At 41.4% G+C, this 19,343-nt stretch overlaps 1 protein-coding gene across 1 annotated transcript in view; it reads right to left on the minus strand.

The window, feature by feature from the left end:
• The window catches only part of gpr158a (G protein-coupled receptor 158a), a 100,522-nt gene extending 81,411 nt beyond the window's left edge, over positions 1 to 19,111 (minus strand). The window contains exon 1 of the mRNA XM_035758228.2: positions 17,421 to 19,111. Within this exon, the coding sequence (XP_035614121.1) occupies positions 17,421 to 18,313 (893 nt within the window). The 5' untranslated portion in view covers positions 18,314 to 19,111. The remainder of the gene's footprint in view (positions 1 to 17,420) is intronic.
• Positions 19,112 to 19,343: the final 232 nt, after the last annotated feature.

Raw genomic sequence — 19,343 nt, forward strand, 5'->3', positions numbered from 1 at the left:
CCTTGGTCAAATAGCACTTACACAGCCCGGAGGTGTGTTTTGGGTCATTGTCCTGTTGAAAAACAAATGATAGTCCCACCAATAGCAAACCAGATGGGATGGCGTATCGCTGCATAATGGTGCCGACAGAGAGTGCTGCCGTGCTTCTAGCTCTTAGGAAACTTTGCAGTATTTTGTTTTTTTATGGTTATTTCTTACATTATTAGCCCAGAATATTTTTTGTGTTATTTCATACAGCAGGGAAGAACTTTTGGATATCAGAGCAGTGGTAACTCACCAGCAATACCAGCATTACGACCAGGAATACAACTTTCCCGAATCGTATCCTTGTTCGTACCCCCCAGGGCAATTGAACTGATTCCAGAGGCTGAATCAAAACAGCGCCGGCAGAGGAGAGGTACCTGGAGTGGTCTTCTAGTCCAACTTAGGAGGCGCACACACCACCCACCGCTTCCGAGTATATTACTCGCCAATTATTTTCAGGATAATAAAGTTGATGAGCTCAGGGCAAGGATTTCTTTCCAGAGAGATATCAGGGATTGTAACATACTCTGTTTCACGGAAACATGACTCTCTCGGGATATACTGTCTGCGTCCGTCCAGCCAGTTAGGTTCTAAGTTCATCGCAGAGATAGGAATAAATATCTCTCCGGGAAGAAGAATGGCAGGAGTGCATGTTTCATGATTAATGATTCATGGTGTGATTGTGATAACATACTGGAACTCAAGTCCTTCAGTTCATCCAACCTAGAATACCTCACAATTAAATACTGACTGTATTACCTCCCGAGATAATTATCTTCGTTTATAGTCACATATATGTATATCCCCCCTCAAGCCGATACCACGACAGCTCTCAAAGAACTTCACTGGACTTTATGCAAACTGGAAACCACATATCCTGAGAACGCATTTATCATAGCTTGGGATTTTAACAAAGCAAATTTGAACACATTGACTGTGGTACTCGCGCTGCTAAAACACTCGACCACTGCTACTCCAACTTCTGGGATGCCTACAAGGCCCTCCCCCGCCCTCCTTTCGTGAAATCTGATCATGACTCCATTTTGCTCCTCCCTTCCTATAGGCAGAAACTCAAACAGGAAGTACCGGTGCTAAGGACTATTCAACGCTGGTCGGACCAATTGGAATCCACGCTTCAAGATTGTTTTGATCACGAGGACTGGGATATATTCCGGGTAGCCTCTAAGAATAATATCTATGCATATACTGAGATGGCGACTGAGTTTATCAGGAACTGTATAGGAGATGTTGTACCCACTGTGACTATTAAAACCTACCCAAACCAGAAACCGTGGATAGATGGAAGCATACGTGCAAAACTGAAAGTGCGAACCATTGCATTCAACCATGGCAAGGTTACTGGGAATATGACAGAATACAAACAGTGTAGTCATTCCCTCCGTTAAGGTAATCAAACAGGTAAAACGTCAGTATAGAGACAAAGTGGAATCTCAATTCAACGGCTCAGACACGAAACATATGTTGCAGGGTCCTGCTTGCTCCCAGGCAGACTAAATAACTTTTTTGCCCGCTTTGAGGACAATACAGTGCCACTGACACGGCCCGCAACCAAAACATGCGGACTCTCCTTCACTGCAGCCGAGGTGAGTAAAACATTTAAACGTGTTAACCATCGCAAGGCTGCAGGCCCAGACGGCATCCCCAGCCGCGCCCTCAGTGCATGCGCAGACCAGCTGGCTGGTGTGTTTACGGACATATTCAATCAATCCCTATCCCAGTCTACTGTTCCCACATGCTTCAAGAGGGCCACCATTGTTCCTGTTCCCAAGAAAGCTAAGATAACTGAGCTAAACGACTACCGCCCCGTAGCACTCACTTCCGTCATCATGAAGTGCTTTGAGAGACTAGTCAAGGACCATATCACCTCCACCCTACCTGACACCCTAGACCCACTCCAATTTGCTTACTGCCCAAATAGGTCCACAGACGATGCAATCTCAACCGCACTGCACACTGCCCTAACCCATCTGGACAAGAGGAATACCTATGTGAGAATGCTGTTCATCGACTACAGCTCAGCATTTAACACCATAGTACCATCCAAACTCGTCATCAAGCTCGAGACCCTGGATCTCGACCCCGCCCTGTGCAACTGGGTACTGGACTTCTTGACGGGCCGCCCCCAGGTGGTGAGGGTAGGTAACAACATCTCCACCCCACTGATCCTCAACACTGGGGCCCCACAACGGTGCGTTTTGAGCCCTCTCCTGTACTCCCTGTTCACCCACGACTGCGTGGCCACGCACACCTCCAACTCAATCATCAAGTTTGCTGACGACACAACAGTGGTAGGCTTGATTACCAACAACGACGAGACGGCCTACAGGGAGGAGGTGAGGGCCCTCGGAGTGTGGTGTCAGGAAAATAACCTCACACTCAACGTCAACAAAACTAAGGAGATGATTGTGGACTTCAGGAAACAGCAGAGGGAACACTCCCCTATCCACATAGATGGAACAGTAGTGGAGAGGGTAGTAAGTTTTAAGTTCCTCGGCGTACACATCACAGACAAACTGAATCGGTCCACCCACACAGACAGCATTGTGAAGAAGGCGCAGCAGCGCCTCTTCAACCTTAGGAGCTTGAAGAAATTTGGCTTGGCACCTAAAACCCTCACAAACCTTTACAGATGCACAATTGAGAGCATCCTGTCGGGCTGTATCACCGCCTGGTATGGCAACTGCACCGCCCGCAACAGCAGGGATCTCCAGAGGGTGGTGCGGTCTGCCCAACGCATCACCGGGGGCAAACTACCTGCCCTCCAGGACACCTACAGCACCCGATGTCACAGGAAGGCAAAAAATATAATCAAAAACAATAACCACCCGAGCCACTACCTGTTCACTCCACTTCCATCCAGAAAGCTAGGTCAGTATATATGATATGTCTTGTGATATGTATTAATTTGTGGATGTCCATCAATCATTTCGTATGATATGTTACCCTAACCTCAACCCCTAACACCAACCCCTAGCCTTGCTAATGTTAGCCACCTAGCATTAGCCACCTAGCTTATGTTTCCCACAAAACAATTACAATTCATATGATATGTTACCAATTGCATTTCATACAATATGTACGGAAACTGCACCGCCCACAACCGCAAGGCTCTCCACAGGGTGGTGCGGTCTGCACAACGCATCACCGGGGGCAAACTACCTGCCCTCCAGGACACCTACAGCACCCGATGTCACAGGAAGGCGAAAAATATCATCAAAAACAATAACCACCCGAGCCACTACCTGTTCACTCCACTTCCATCCAGAAAGCTAGGTCAGTACATGTGCATCAAAGCTGGGACAGAGAGATTGAAAAACAGCTTCTATCTCAAAGCCATCAGATTGTTAAACAGCCACCACTAGCATAGAGAGGCGGCTGCCTCCCTACAAACTTGATATCATTGGCTACTTTAAAACATGGAACACTAGTCACTTTAATAGTGCCACTTTAAGAATGTTTACATACCTCACATTACTCATCTCATATGTACATAATGTATACTATATCCTTCACTATCTATTCTTTACTATCTATTGCATCTTAGCCGCTCTGTTACTGCTCATCCATATATTTTAAACGTATATATTCTTATTCCATTCCTTTACTAGATTGTGTGTATTAGGTTTTGTTGTGGAATTGTTTGATATTACCTGTTAGATACTGCTGCACTGTCGGATCTAGAAGCATAAGCATTTTGCTACACTCGCAATAACAACTGCTAACCATGTGTATGTGACCAATACACTTTGATTTGATGTTACGAATTTGCAAAACGTATGATATGTTACAAATTCAAGTTTGTTGTGGTAAATGTTAGCTAGGTGGCTAGGCTAGCGGTTAAGGTTAGGGTTAAGAGTTAGGTTTAGGGTCAATGTTAGGGTTAGGGGAAGGGTTAGCTAACACGCTAAGTTTTTGCAAAGTAGCTAAAAGTAGTAAGTAGTTTCAAAGTTGCTAATTAGCTATAGTTGTCTGTGATGAGATTCAAACACACAACCTTCGGGTTGCTAGACATTGACGTTATACATCTATCCATCCTTCCATCCATCCATCCACCCCAACCAACCGCTCTACTTTCTTTTTTTGCCTTAAGTAGCCTTCTGTCTTATGTAACCATACCAAACGTAACATAGCATACTAATTTGAGTGTCCCGGATTTAGCTTTACTATGTTACATCTAGTCTATGAGACCAGGCTGGTCTATATGTTAGACAAAAGATGGACACCACTACCCATGTACCATTATCTTGTGATTTTTTTAACTGATAAAAAAAACAAGGTCCCTACACCTGCAGATTTGTTAACAAGGCTTTACTGTGCTTATGATTTCTAATGTTTTTTTTGCCCCCAGTGCCATAGAATAATGCTCCTGTGCAATACACTTTTAGAAAAAAAGGAGAACCCTTTGAATAACCATTTTTGGTTCCAGGTAGAATACTTTTGGTTCCAGGTAGAACCCTTTGGGTTCCATGTAAAAGTCATTTACACAGGCGGTTCTACATGGAACCCAAAATAGTTTTAATTGGAAGCAAAAAGGTTGTCCTACGGGAACAGCCTAATAACCCTTTTGTAACCCTTTTTTCGAAGAGTGCATAAATTACAGAGAACAATTTCCAACCCAGTACTCATTCCTAATGACAAGTCATCCTTACACCTCCCTCCTCAACAACAAGAGCTGATGAAATTAGTATATTTTTCTCATTTGTGGTAATGAAGAGGAGCTATTCCAGTGGACTTCCAGTCATTGCGCTAACGCTAGATAGCAATGGGTTGGGAAACTACCTTCAACTTCCTTCAAACTGCACGCAGAGACATAAAAAGGGATTGATTGACAAAATCTCATACTGTCCCTTTAACATGGGAGAATCTCATGAAATAGTGTTTGACCCGTAGTTGGTTAGATCCATGAGGCTTATGAGGACGGTGGGTTCCGATGGCAGAGAGGATATAGGAGGTTGACTGCGCTATTCAGTCACAGTATGCTGCTATCTTTTCACCTTGTTTATTTTTACTCTTGGTGCAGCAGGTGTTTGCACCTGATTTACCTGCACCTGCTGTTGGCAACCTCACTGTGATTTGGAGAACAGCTTGGCACAAGCAGATACCGACCGAGATGAGAAAAGAAAAAAGGTGCAATTTCTCCGTCCTCCTATGATGCTACCAGCTGCTGCCAAAACTAGATACCGGTAAACGATATTTTGAAAATAATGCATTTTAATGTTCTGCCTCTGACACAATCATACAATCATTCAGTCTCAACTACCTAAAAAGTTATATTTGGATGTGTACATAAACTGATACTATGTACTAGGACATATTAATATTACTCCTAGTACTTCTTCCAGTCACGTACACATGTTGCTATGAATGTTGCTGGTGAAGCACCTTATCCAGGTGCAAGTGAACTGGCTTATAGTGTACCCAGTGGACATAATGTGATGTGTGGACAAACACTCCCTACCTACAGTATGCCGTTATTTATAACTCTTGCTGCGACCTCGCCTGACCCACACCCCCAGCCACTGCTCAGTTAACAAGACATTGCTTTCCCAGCAAACAAAAAAATTATGTTCTGCCCTCTGAATCCTGAGATAACACACTGTCTGCTCGTCACATCTTGTCCAAAATACCCTGAAAAGCTTAATTTGGCTTTTTTCTTCCGAATTCATCCATCTATTTTGGAGCCTAAGCCAAATTCCCCAGGCAATTTTCAGCAGCCGAGCCAAAGCGTCCATATGGTACGCAAAAAGTCTCAAGCACGTGCAGTTTTCCGAAGCGTCCAAATGCCTAGAACCATGGCTCTATCCGACAGAGGCAGTGAATGAATAAAGACGACACCGTTGGAGTGCAATTTAATCTGGGCAGCCACAAGGAGCAGGCTCCAAAGGCATCATAGTGGTCATTGGGCCCTCAGGCACAAAGGCTGAAAGATCACAGGGAACAGGAAAGAGTCTTGTCCCAGGAATCAGAGAGCTCTCTTTTTTTTCTCCATCTCCATTCATTGCGGGTTCTAAAGAACAGTGGGAGAAAGGATGAGCATCGGACAGGGGGGGTTCCACTTCCTCTAATGGACCAGTCAGCCACAATGCCGTGCTAATATTTTATCAAAGCCTATTTGTTGACAGGGGAATTTATGACTCAATTTTTCAGACAAAACATAGGTACAGCAGATCCCCTTATTGTATGGGACACTTTTAAATGTGCCTTTAGAGGCCATTCAATTCAGTACTCAGCTCTAAAACAAAAGCATTTTTTTGTCAAAAGAGTCCATATTAACGAAGGAAATAGAAGGTCTAATAGAACATATAAATAAAAACGGTACCATAGAGGCTCAGAATAAGTTAGAGGAAAAACTAAAAGAAATGCAGGAACTTATTCAAGAAAGAAAGTATAATATATTATAAAAAATAAAACAAACTTGATGGAATATGGGGAAAAATGCACCAAATATTTTTTTCATCTTCAACATATAAATGCTACCAAAAATAATTTACTGAAACTTGTCACCCATGATTCACCAAATTAGATATTGAAAGAGGAAGCAATTTGTTTTCGTTTCAGTCTCCTCCATCTCCTCTAACTGAAGCTAATTGTACAGATTTTTGTTCTGTTAATAATGTAAAATGAACAGCTGTACAGAAAGACTCATGTGAAGGCAGAGGAGGAACTTCTTGATGCTATTAAAGCCTTTAAGACCGGGAAAACTCCAGGGCTGGATGGCATACCAGTTGAGGTATACCAAACTTTGATATACTCAGAGGACCATTACTAGCATGTTTAACCTCTCTGATGTAAATGGTAGATTATCAGACACTCAACAAGAAGGTCTGATTGAATTATTACTGAAGCAGGATACAAGTGGTAAATATAAAGATCCAGTTCATTTACAAAATTGGAGGCCCCTTACACTTCAGTGTTGTGATGCAAAAATTCTAGTGAATTGTATTGCACGTAGAATTGAAAAGGTATTGTCAGATCATATTCATTCTAATCTGACAGTTTTTTTTTACATGGATGATTCATTGGAGATCATATAAGACAAGTACTGGAAACAATGTCTGCTATTCATAACTGAAGCTTTTGAAAAAGCTTTCGATAAAGTACGACTGGAGTTTATACATCAATGCCTGGAATATTTCAATTTCGGAGATTCTCTTATTAAATGGGTTGAAGTCATGTATAGTAACCCTAGGTGTAAAATATTAAATAATGGCTACTTCCCAGAAAGTTTTAAACTGTGAAGAGGAGTAAAACAAGGTGGTCCACTATCGGCATTTCTATTTATTATGGCCATTGAAATGTTAGCTATTAAAATCAGATTCAACAATAATATCAAGGGATTAGAAACACAGGTCTTAAAAACAAAGGTGTCCTTGTACGATGAAATCTACTATTTGGATCCCTCCACAGCCTCATAGAGGATCTAGATACTTTTTCTAACCTCTCTGGATTACAACCAAATTATGACTATATTATGTATTGGATCACAAAAAAATGCAACTTTTACATTGCTGTGAAGTTTACCAGTAAAATGTTCTGAGGTGGACATACTCTGTATACATATTCCCGAAATAAATAAATGATCTCATTCCAATACATTTTTAAAGAAAGTTAGCAAAAATAGACAAGATCTTACTACCATGGAAAGGAAAATACCTGTCTATTTGTGGAAAAATCACCCTGACTCTTTAGTCATATCCCAGTTGACCTATTTCCATATGGTCTTGCCTACACCTAGCAAACAGTTATTTAAATTATATGATTAAAATAATATTACATTTTATTTGGAATGATATAATGAATATGAATTCAGAGGGCAGAAATGATTGAATATTAAAGCATTAGACCTCTCACTAAAGGCTTCAGTCATACAAAAGCTACACTTAAATTTGAACTGGTTCTCTAGCCAATTAATAAGAATGTCTCACCCCATGTTCAAGAATGGCCTTTTTCCCTTTATTCGGATTACAACCTCGCACTTTCTGTTGTTTGAAAAGGAAATAATCAATATTTTTTTAAACAAGCCATTTAAAGTTGGTTGCAATTTCAATTTAATCCACCTGAAGAAAAAAAAACAGAACAAATAATTCAACAAATATTGTGGTTAAACTCAAATAGATAAACAAAATAATAATAATTATGTCACACATGCAGCTAACAAAACGAAATGTCTGCTCTACCCAAAGAGTACAGACCAAAAAAAGAACAACTGTGACATATAGTTTGCAAAATAGTTGCGAAGACATTTTCGATGTACTGATTCCATGACACGTGGTTTATGGACTGACCTGCAAAATGATGCCAGATTTAAATTATTAAATTAATTATTAAATTCTTGCAACCAATAGAATGTTATATACATGGGGGAATACAACCTTCCCAGCTCTGAAGATTTAGCTGAGAGACAGAATCAATAGATCATTTATTTTGGTACCGTCCATATGTAGCTTGTTTTTGGTCACAGGTCCAGGAATGGCTGAAGAATTGCAACATTTACCGGGAGCTGACTCTGCAGATAGCACTACTGGGTGATCTGAAAAGTCATAGTCAATCGATCAATAACATAATAATAATTTTTGCAAAAATGTTTATTTTTCATTTTACAATCTGTAGAAATTATGAGAATAGAAAGGTTCAGAATTTTTGTAAAACACAGTTGAAAAATATATAGCAAATAGAAATCCAATATGGATGGTGTTAAGAGATAGATGGGGGGTTGAATGGAGCTGAAGGTTGGGACTAATAACAACAAATAACAACAAGATAACTCATGTAAAACATACTGTGTCCATTAAAGGTATATACACTGTAGGTTCAAGACTTTTGTGAAATAAATAGATGGGAGAGGTTGAGGTTACAGGAAGGACAGGAGTGAAAACAAACTAAATATAATTATTTTAAAATAGACTGTGCCCATAAAATGTATATAGTATGTATAAACTGGAAGTAGAAGCCTAAGAGTTGTTGTTCACTTTACTCCAATTAGGGGATGGGTGGTAGGGTTAGAAAGTTTAAAAAATACAACTTTTTTTTTAGATGTGTGTACATATTTACATATACCTTAGCCAAATACATTTAAACTCAGTTTTTCACAATTCCTGACATTTAATCCTAGTAAAAATTCCCTGTCTTAGGTCAGTTACAAGTCCAACGCTCTAACCACTAGGCTACCTGCCGACCCATACGTATGTGTACGTATGTATATGTATTGGCATATATTTTTTTGCAAATATATATATATATATATATATATATATATATATATATATTATATTTGCAAAACAATATATGGGGGATTGGATGGAAGATGCAATCTGTCTGCAATATTAAAACTTATCTACCCCCTAAAAAATATAATAATAATATTAGCCCACGTACTTTGAAGTCTCTTCCACATGCTTCAAAGTCAATATGCTATTACGTGCAGTGATTTGCAGAAATGCTGAGACCTAATGCTAAATGGAGTAGAATAGTCATCAAAAAAAAGGAGGACCAAGGCACTCTTCATATAATGAATTAAAATGCCTTTATTTGTATGGCATGTTCTATGGAAACCGAGTTTAAAAACTCCAACGTGTTTCAGCTGCATGGCCTTCGTCAGAGAGTACAAAGATATGATAATACAATGTCTTCTTTTGAACAGCTTTTTTCAATCAACCCTGATTTGAAGAAGGAGTGGTTAAAGAATGCATTGGACAACACCTAGCAAGCAATACTATACACATTAAAAAGTGAAATACTGTAGATATGTTATCAAAATTCAACTCAAGGCTAGAAGCATCAGAACCCCTAGAAAGGTAGTTCTAACCTTGAATATGACTGGGCCAAGTGCTACGAATAGGAGAGCCATCTATTTTATAGTACACTAGATCAGAGCAGACATGGACAACAACAGTCTAAACATAGCTGAGGGCAATAGAGCAAAATGTCCACTAGATGACAGCAAATGGATCCATCACGACCCTACAGGACAGGTGAGAAATCCATATCTTCATTTAAAACAGGGTACTTAGCGGCCTGGTTTGTAAATCCCCAAACTTTCCCTTTGGTTTAGCTGTTTAAGACGACCCCCTTTTCTAATTGAGGCCAGAACATGATCAATACCCATAGCTTGAAGGGAGGCAGGGTTGCCAAGGTGTAAGGACTTGTAGTGCCTTGACATGGAGTAGTCTTCATTGCCTAGCCGTATGGCGTACTTGTGGTCCACTAAGTGGTCTTGAAGGCGCCTCGTTGTCCGTCCAATGTAGAACACCTTGCACTGTGGACGTTCAAATTTGAGATGACATGAGTGGTTTTGGGGGCAGAATAGTCGTTCAGAATTGTCTTTAAAATCCTAAAGCTTATACTAACTAGAAAGAACAAGAGCAACAAAAAAAAGTATGTTCTCAATGGTCAAATGGTTTCCATTAGAGAACTATGTAGCCGGCTTTCAGTTTGGCTCAGCAGCTGACTGCTATCTGGACAGCTTGACTGCTACGGGACATCCCACTGTCCTCCAGAGTGGGAGCACAGTGAGGTGCCAATAGCATCTGCTGAGATGGTGGCCTTCCAGAAACAGCTAGTAAGGAAGCCCCAGTATGCCTCTAGCTAAGTGGAATAATATGCTAGTAAGCTGTGAAGATCGGAGAGGACAGAAAATGATCATTTTGACAGCCATACTCTCTGAGATCAGGGACTTAAAATTGCAACAAACACAAAACCTACCGTAATGTTGCAGTAACGTTATGCCAGGGTAAATTATATGGTTTTACAGCGCTGTAGCAACGTTGTAATAATAATAATAATATATGCCATTTAGCAGACGCTTTTATCCAAAGCGACTTACAGTCATGTGTGCATACATTCTACGTATGGGTGGTCCCGGGAATCAAACCCACTACCCTGGCGTTGTATTTGACATGTGCAATGGCTAGCTAACAATCCCTAGGATTTGCCTACATTTTCCATTGATGCCATGGGGACTCCACCGCTCAGTAAGGTTACTTGTCAATACTCTGTTGCCAATCAGGTAAATGTGAACAGTGAGTAAACGGCTGAGGCTCATTGGACACACAAAAACCCGACTTCCCCTACATAGAGAGAGAAAGCAATTAATAATAACCATTTCATTAATAATAACCATCTCAGTGGTTTTATTAATGATAATCAAATCACCATCTGTTGTTGCATGACAGATCGCCTACAGGGATTTTAATCCTGTAATGTCTTTAGATTTATCCCCATGTAATCTTTTGCAGAGAGCTAGAGCTGCAATACAGTAGAGAAGGCCTAATGAGAGATGTGTTTGGGCTGGCTAGTTAGGGGTAAAGATACATGCTGTAAACAATACCGGGTGTAATAAAGGATAAACAATTCAGCTATGGCCATGTCTGCATGTTTCGCTGAACTAAGAGTAATGGTGAGATTATCTTAAATTTGATCTTCTCAATACTATGGATGCTTTCACTTTTCATTCATTTGATAAAGATGGGGGTATTGCTCAATCATCTCAATCATTTCTGGGTTACGGTCTAAAGAAAAGAGGGTTGACGTGAGGGTGTTTAAAGTGCAGTGCCGCTATGACAGAAAAGCGAGAGCACTCAAGAGAACGGCGTTCAGTGCTTTCTGTGACATTAAAGTCGCCGTGGGCGTTCCGTCTGCTTTGATGACCGGCGACAGAACTCTATAAAATGACCCCGGTTGCGTTGCTTCATGGAGGCAGCAGAGGCGGAGTCCGGCCAGCGGCTAGCTGGTCACATTAGTCTCTGCTTGTCCTGTCAGGTTAATACATTTCCATCACATTGGAGACGTTTTCCCATAGAAAATCGGACATTGTGATCATTCTTTGACATAATGCATAAGGTGTTGTGCTCTTCTGAAAGATATGATATATTTGGTTATATGTGGGCAAGCATGTGACTTGGACTGGCTTAACAAATTACTTTTGGTCAGAGGAGCTTTGATTGAATACAACACATGAAGAAGTGACCATGTATATTATTGCTTGGCTTGGTGTACAGTCATCATGGCAAGGCCAAGATATGACCACTGCATACTGTATATAACTATATTAAATGGTTGTCCTTGTCCCCTCTCTACACTTAGAAAAAAAGGTGCTATCTTGAACCTAAAAGGGTTCTTCGGCTGTCCCCATAGGAGAACCTTTGAAGAACCATTTTTGGTTCCAGACAGTACCTTTTACACAGAGGGTTCTACATGGAACCCAAAAATGGTTCTAACTGGATCCAAAAACGGGTTCTCCTATGGGGACAGCCGAAGAAGCCTTTTGGAACCTTTTTTCCCAAGAGTGTACTCTACCTCATCCATTCTCTGACACTCATTTTCTAGTCTACAGTATAGTCAGTATGTTTAATATTGTAACCTCATAGGACATTTGTATCTTGAATAGAGTAATAAACGTGTAGTATATCGGTCATGATCCTACTTGTTCTTTTCTTTGTATTACTACAGTAGTGTGCATTATGAATGGATTTGCAATCACATTAACAGAGTAGAGAATCTATGTTTTCATGGGGTCTTTTCAACTCAAAGCTTCTCTGAATGTCTATTCAAACTGATGTAATCGAGACACCGCATTGTGAAACTAGATGGACTAATGTATCCAACCGTGCAATCACGGCTTGAATATTGGCCTGTCAAGTTGTTCCTAGTACCTGCGATCATGTGCACAAATGAAAACAAATCTTATTTTAACTGACTCCAAATGTCAAGCAAAGAGAGGTTAATCCCTTCATTATATGTTATCCTCTAACACTGAGTTCAGTTGCTTACTGGGAATAAAGTCAATCAAAGTACATGAGATGAAAACTATTTGTTTAGAAGGTGCTAATTATATGGTCAAAAGGGAAGGACACTTTTCCTTGCTGGGTTCTTACCAGCTTGATCAGAATGTGAGTGTGAGCTCCCTTACAAAGAAAAACATGAAGATATCCTGGTATACCAGTCAAAATTTTGGACACACCTACTCACTCGGGGTCGGCAGGTGGCCTAGCGGTGAGAGCGTTGGGCCAGTAATTAAAAGGTTGCTAGATCGAATCCCTGAGCTGATTAGATAAAAAATCTGTCGTTCTGCCCTTGATCAAGGCAGTTAACCTAATGTTCCTAGGCCGTCATTGTAAATAAAAATGTGTTCTTAACTGACTTGCCTGGTTAAATACAAATCCAGGGTTTTAATGTATTTTTTACTGTTTTCTACATTGTAAAATGATAGTGAAGATATCAAAACTATGAAATAACACATATGGAATCATCTAGTAACCAAAAAAGTATTAAACATATTTTATATTTGAGATTCTTCAAAGTAGCCACCCTTTGCCTTGATGACAGCTTTGCACACTCTTGGCATTCCCTCAACCAGCTTCACCTGGAATGCTTTTCCAACTGTCTTGAAGGAGTTCCCACATATGCTGAGCACTTGTTGGCTGCTTTTCCTTCACTCTGCGGTCCAACTCATCCCAAACCATCTCAATTGGGATGAGGTCCGGGGATTGTGGAGGCCAGGTCATCTGATGCAGCCCAAACTATGAAAAACACCCCCAGACCATTATTTCTCCTCAACCAAACTTTACAGTTGGCACTATGCATTTGGGCAGGTAGAGTACTCCTGGCATCTGCCAAATACAGATTTGTCCGTTGGACTGCCAGATGGTGAAGCATGATTCATCACTCCAATGAACGTGTTTCCACTGCTCAAGAGCTTTACACCACTCCAGCCGACGCTTGGCATTGTGCATGGTAATCTTAGGCTTGTGTGCAGCTGCTCGGCCATGGAAACCCATTTCATGAATCTCCCGAGAAAACAGTTATTGTGATGACGTTGCTTCCAGAGGCAATTTGAAAGGACAGGACAGACAGTTATGTTATTTTGTTATTGGTATGCGCTTCAGCGATCCCGTTCTATGAGCTTGTGTGGCCTACCACTTCGCGGCTGAGCCGTTGTTGCTCCTAGACGTTTCCACTTCCCAATAACAGCACTTAGAGTTTTTTTAAATTTCATTTTACCTTTATTTAACCAGGCAAGTCAGTTAAGAACACATTCTTATTTTCAATGACGGCCTGGGAACAGTGGGTTAACTGCCTGTTCAGGGGCAGAACGACAGATTTGTACCTTGTCAGCTCGGGGGTTTGAACTCGCAACCTTCCGGTTACTAGTCCAACGCTCTAACCACTAGGCTACCCTGCCGCCCCAGAGTTGACTGGGGCACCTCTAGCAGAGCAGAAATTTGAAGAACTGACTTGTTGTAAAGGTGGCATCCTATGACAGTATCAAATTGAAAGTCACTGAGCTCTTCAGTAAGGCCATTCTACTGCCAATGTTTGTCTATGGAGATTTCATGGCTGTATGCTCGATTTTATGCACCTGTCAGCAACAGGTGTGGCTGAAATAGGAAAATCTACTAATTTGAAGGGGTGTTTAAGACATACATCTTTCACAACGTCCAGCTACATCTTGTCCCCCATCCAGGGACAGACCCTGCTTAGCTTCAGAGGCAAACCAGCAGTGCTATACCGTGTGCTATGTTGCTGGAATGAACATGCCAAAACTTGCAAATGGAAAAAAGGCAGCGAAAGCTAAGGACAGTGTAACATATCCAAAGACAGGGATTATTGCAGGGAAAAGGGAGGTGTTTTATTTCACCCAAACAATGGTACAACCTAATTAACATAATAAAAAACATCCCCATCAAAATCTGTCCGTGTAAACTAGAGATATGTTTTTTTTGCATGGGCTGCATCTCAATCCACCGCATCTGCCGATATCACCCTTGGGCATCTGTGGTGAAAGGTGGCAGAGCATCCCAAAAATCGGTCTTGTCGCATAACAGTCTGTAGCATCGAAACGGTTTCGCCTACAAAGCACCCGACTGAAAGCTGAGACTCTCAGGAACATGATGGGTTTCTCCGTTTTGCTCTAGGATGCCCAGAAATCTCACAAGACTCCTCTTCTGCCAACTTATTTCTGTAGTTTCCAAACAGTTTAGGCTACAAACTTATATGAATGGAAGTATATATGGAGATCGCTTAGTGCCTAAAATAAGCGGATGAATACATGTAAAAATACACTACTTTCTCTCTCTCTCTCTCTCTCTCTCACACACACACTCATCCCCGATGGGTGGCCAGAACTGTACAGATAGCATGTCTCTACACACTGTTCTAACTACACCCTGTGGCCTCCCTCTTGTCCCCTGTGGCAAATGTTGATGAATTGTGAGGATGTTCAAAGTGTGAGCTCACACACCTCCATGTGAGCAGGTTTATCTGCCACACACACATCCACACATGTTCATATAGACACACACTCATTCTACTGTACCAATCTACTGTACCGTATAGGGACAGATTAGTATGTGTTTGCGCCACTATAAAGTTTCCTCAAATCTACTTTGAATAACTGTAGAAAGACATTAACTTATTCACAGTTTCCCTCTCCGTGTTGTGGGCAACAATTTGAACATGAGGCACAAATCTCAAATTCAGAACGAGTGCATTATTAGTCAAAACAAAAAGTAGCTGTTGAAGAATTAAAGGACTGGAATCAAGATGGCCCAGGGTTGTTGTTGAACATCTTTCATTATTAATTCATCATTGTATTGATTGCGTATTGATCTGGATAGGAGACTGAGAAGTGCTGTCTGACGCAGTATATTAGCAAACATTTCCCCCTTTGTATCCGTGTATGGGGGAGGTAAGGGACAGAAAGGTTTTAAGAGAATATATACATATATATTTACTTTTAATCTAGTCTGAGAAGAGGTAATTGGACATCACACAATTCAAAGAGAACGTGGAGGGAAAGGGGTCACAAAACAAAATGTTGACTAAGTAAAAACCTGGTCAACCACATATCATCTTATAACCAGATAGGCCTATCCTCTGCGTTAAACAAAAGGTAACACAGCAGTCTTAATGGCTGAGCATATGACAGCATCCCAACATGTTCTCATATAGTTTGAAGGTGGGGGTAAGAAAAGACCAGACTGATACAAGCTGTTATTTAATAACTAATCATTGAGGTGAAACACAAATGTTTTATGTATGGATACGGATTCGCAAAACAATGATTTTCAGAAGAGAATGTATAATGCTGACCGGTGAGACATTTCCGAAGTACCTGTGGGATCAATTGGATTGAAGAGATGCACCATTGATTGCTGTTGTTGTGGCCACTCCCCAAGGACCCGAGACAATACATAACATCCCCTATTTAACCAGTATGATGTTGTTTGTGAGTTTACACGGTTGATGGGGTAAAAATGCATTGTAACATTCTTGTTGTACGTTGTTGTTACATTGAAGCAACATTGGTATCACAAATGGACATGATGCTGCATCTGCAATGAGGAAAGGGAAACTGAAGAGAAAATGAATTTGATTCCAAAGCTTAATGTAACCTAGCTATAGTAAAGCCTTATACAATGTTCAGCACGATATGTCTCATTTGCAATCCATGCCTTTCCGTGAGCAACCCTGGTGTGTGTCAATTAAAGATCAATTGAACGCAGTGCACACAACTATCTATCTGAATAAAAAATGTATCACGAAGATGTCGGTCAAAATTCTATTGAGCCTCAATTAGGCTAGGCTACCTATTCCACTGTTGTCGTAAACATGACAATACCACACTTACAGGAGCCCTATTAGACAGTAGTGGTGGTAAACATATTGGAGCATGAATAATAGATAAAACACTCATATTCAAGAATATATATTTCAACATTCCTCGTTACAGCTGAGACGCAAACTGGCCACCCTGGAGCTTGCGTGTGACTGTCTCGCATTTCAATTGGATGCAGTTTTACTCGAAATACCAGGATGTTATGTTTATTATACACATTTGAGTGATATGAAAATAGAAGGATTCCTTTTCGGATAAGGGAAAAGCACGCACCCAACACTGTAAGAGTCGTAAAGGAGATGTACGAGTTAAAAAAATTAATTAGCCAGAGGTTTCCATCGTTGCAACGGAATAACATCGGGAGTTATTTTTAGCATCATCCTCTGCACCTGCAGTGACGCTTTCCCAACGCGAGTTGTTAGACGAGAGAAGGAGCGACACCCGTTGGAAACAACGGCGGCGGTAGATAACTTGAAATCAATAATTAGCTTTCACGCCAAAGTACGGAGTACCAGTAGACCTACCACACCAACTGAAATGTATTATATTGCGTTGGGCATTGGTGTGTTTTAAGAAAGGTGACTTAAACAAAACAAGTATAGGCTACACAAAGACACCAGCATGCGGCTGCCTCACTACTTTACTCATGTGCCAAAAGTAACGTTACCTTACAGCAGCAGCATAGGCCTACTATTCTGGTATCTCCTGGGTGCAATGCTTATGAATAATGACTGAAACAACAGTAGTAGTTCAACCATACCTGAACTCTGGAGCCAGGTTGGGTTTGAGGCCATAGAAACCAGCGGATAGGGTCAAAAGCCACCGCGGGATGAAATTCCCGTGTTCACACTCCAGGTATGGTGCTGACCATTTGATATGGGATTTGTCAGGTATGAAACTCTCTCCTCTATTCAGAGAAGCGTCAACTGATGTAATGTCTTGGCTCAACACCCTTTTGTGGAAGTGGGGCTTCTTCTTGTCTTTGATGTCGTGGTACCACTCTGTCTCGGCCGTTCTGTTTTTGAGGTGATGGTGGGCCGTGCTGGAGAGATCCTGGAGAACTATCTCGCCTCCTGCTCTCGTAGCTTGGAGAAAGACAGAGGGCCCTTGGGCAGACGACTCAGTGTTGAATATGACCACGGCCCTGTGGATCTTGGAGTCCCCCTCCAATATACTCCTGACCAGCGCGTGGTACCACTCAATGTCTCTTCGGAGACTCTGCTCCCTTGACCTGTTGGCTTGCAGTATCATGTTTAGGAAGTTAGTAGCGTGCATCACAGTGTCTAGCACGCTGTGCATGGTATAATGCGGGGCCGTATGAGACCTTCCTCGCAGAGCACTGAGCTCGTATCTCCGTGAGCAGTTGGCATGTTTTAAGGTAGTAGAATCCCCTGTGTGTAAAAACGCCGTAACGACCCGAGGAAGATGCTCCTCAATAGTCTGCGGCAAGACAGAGCGCTCTGTCGCGCCTTTTGGCAGATGAGACGCACGAAGATGTGCTTGTTGGTACTTGATATGAGTGTTGTAGATCGGCTGCTGTGCTCTGATATCTCGCTCGTGCTCTGGCCACTCCACATGTCTATAATTTGATCCAATAACAAATCCCACTTGCAACAGTATTGATAAACGGAAAACAGCCATATCCCCAATCATTTTACAGATGTTTGGCGACTGGGTTGATGCTCAGCAAATGATTGCGTTGGGCACCATAGAGCGAGCCAATTTCTCAGTTACAAAATCTTTTTTTTTCACCTGTAGATATTCACGCGACTTCCACACTTGGCTCCTGAAAATAAGATAACTATTTTGAAATCTCTAATCAAATCCCTTATTTTTTTCTCCAAACATATGTCACGTTTGGCTTGTTATTGTGTCTCCCGCTTGCAGCTGTTTTATCCTCTCTGATTCCGTTTGGTAAACCAATGTAAATAACATCCAACACGGGCTTGGGTGTTGCTTGGCGTCCTCCTTAGACTGTGATGTTTGTACACAGCCTGAATTGAAACGGGGAAAAAATCCTCAGATTTTTGGAAGCAATACTTCACACTTGGGTGACAAACACACTCCGCCCTCTTCCGTCCACAACAAGCAGTAACTAAACCGTGGGGACATCGGGAACCATTCGTTCTTAAAGCCCGTCTCCTTCATTATCTTATAGGATTTCTAAAGTGCCCTTGATTCGCGTATGGCCGTTTCCTCTGTCAATCATTGCAATGGGAGCGCGGGTTAGGTGGAGCGGCGAAGGAGCTGTCCAGTGCTGAAAGCTGCGCTCGAGAAAAACAGGCAAGGAAAGGAGTCGCTCGCTCAGCAACCTGTGATCTCTCCCAGATGATGATTTTTAGAGGGAGACTTTCGGTTATTATAATCTTTAATAACGTTCTAAAGATAGGTTTACATTATTTGGGGATTTTATTGATTATTTTTGTCGTAAAATACGCGGTGTTTATTTATTTAGGCTAAGTGTTATAAACGACGCTGTCCATAGGCTAGTCAACTGGGATAACAGCAGAATTGACTACAAATTGAAAATGTAGATGTTGTAGGAAGAGTAGATTGTCAGTTGTGGGTTAAGATTGTGCAGAGTCAATCTGTTGAGGCGCTAAAGCCTACTCTATAATACGTATAGGCTACAAATGGATTGATGATTAATGCTAAAAACATGCCACAGCGCAGATTACGTTGC

This window comes from Oncorhynchus keta, chromosome 4, assembly GCF_023373465.1.
Source record: "Oncorhynchus keta strain PuntledgeMale-10-30-2019 chromosome 4, Oket_V2, whole genome shotgun sequence".
Taxonomy (NCBI): domain Eukaryota; kingdom Metazoa; phylum Chordata; class Actinopteri; order Salmoniformes; family Salmonidae; genus Oncorhynchus; species Oncorhynchus keta.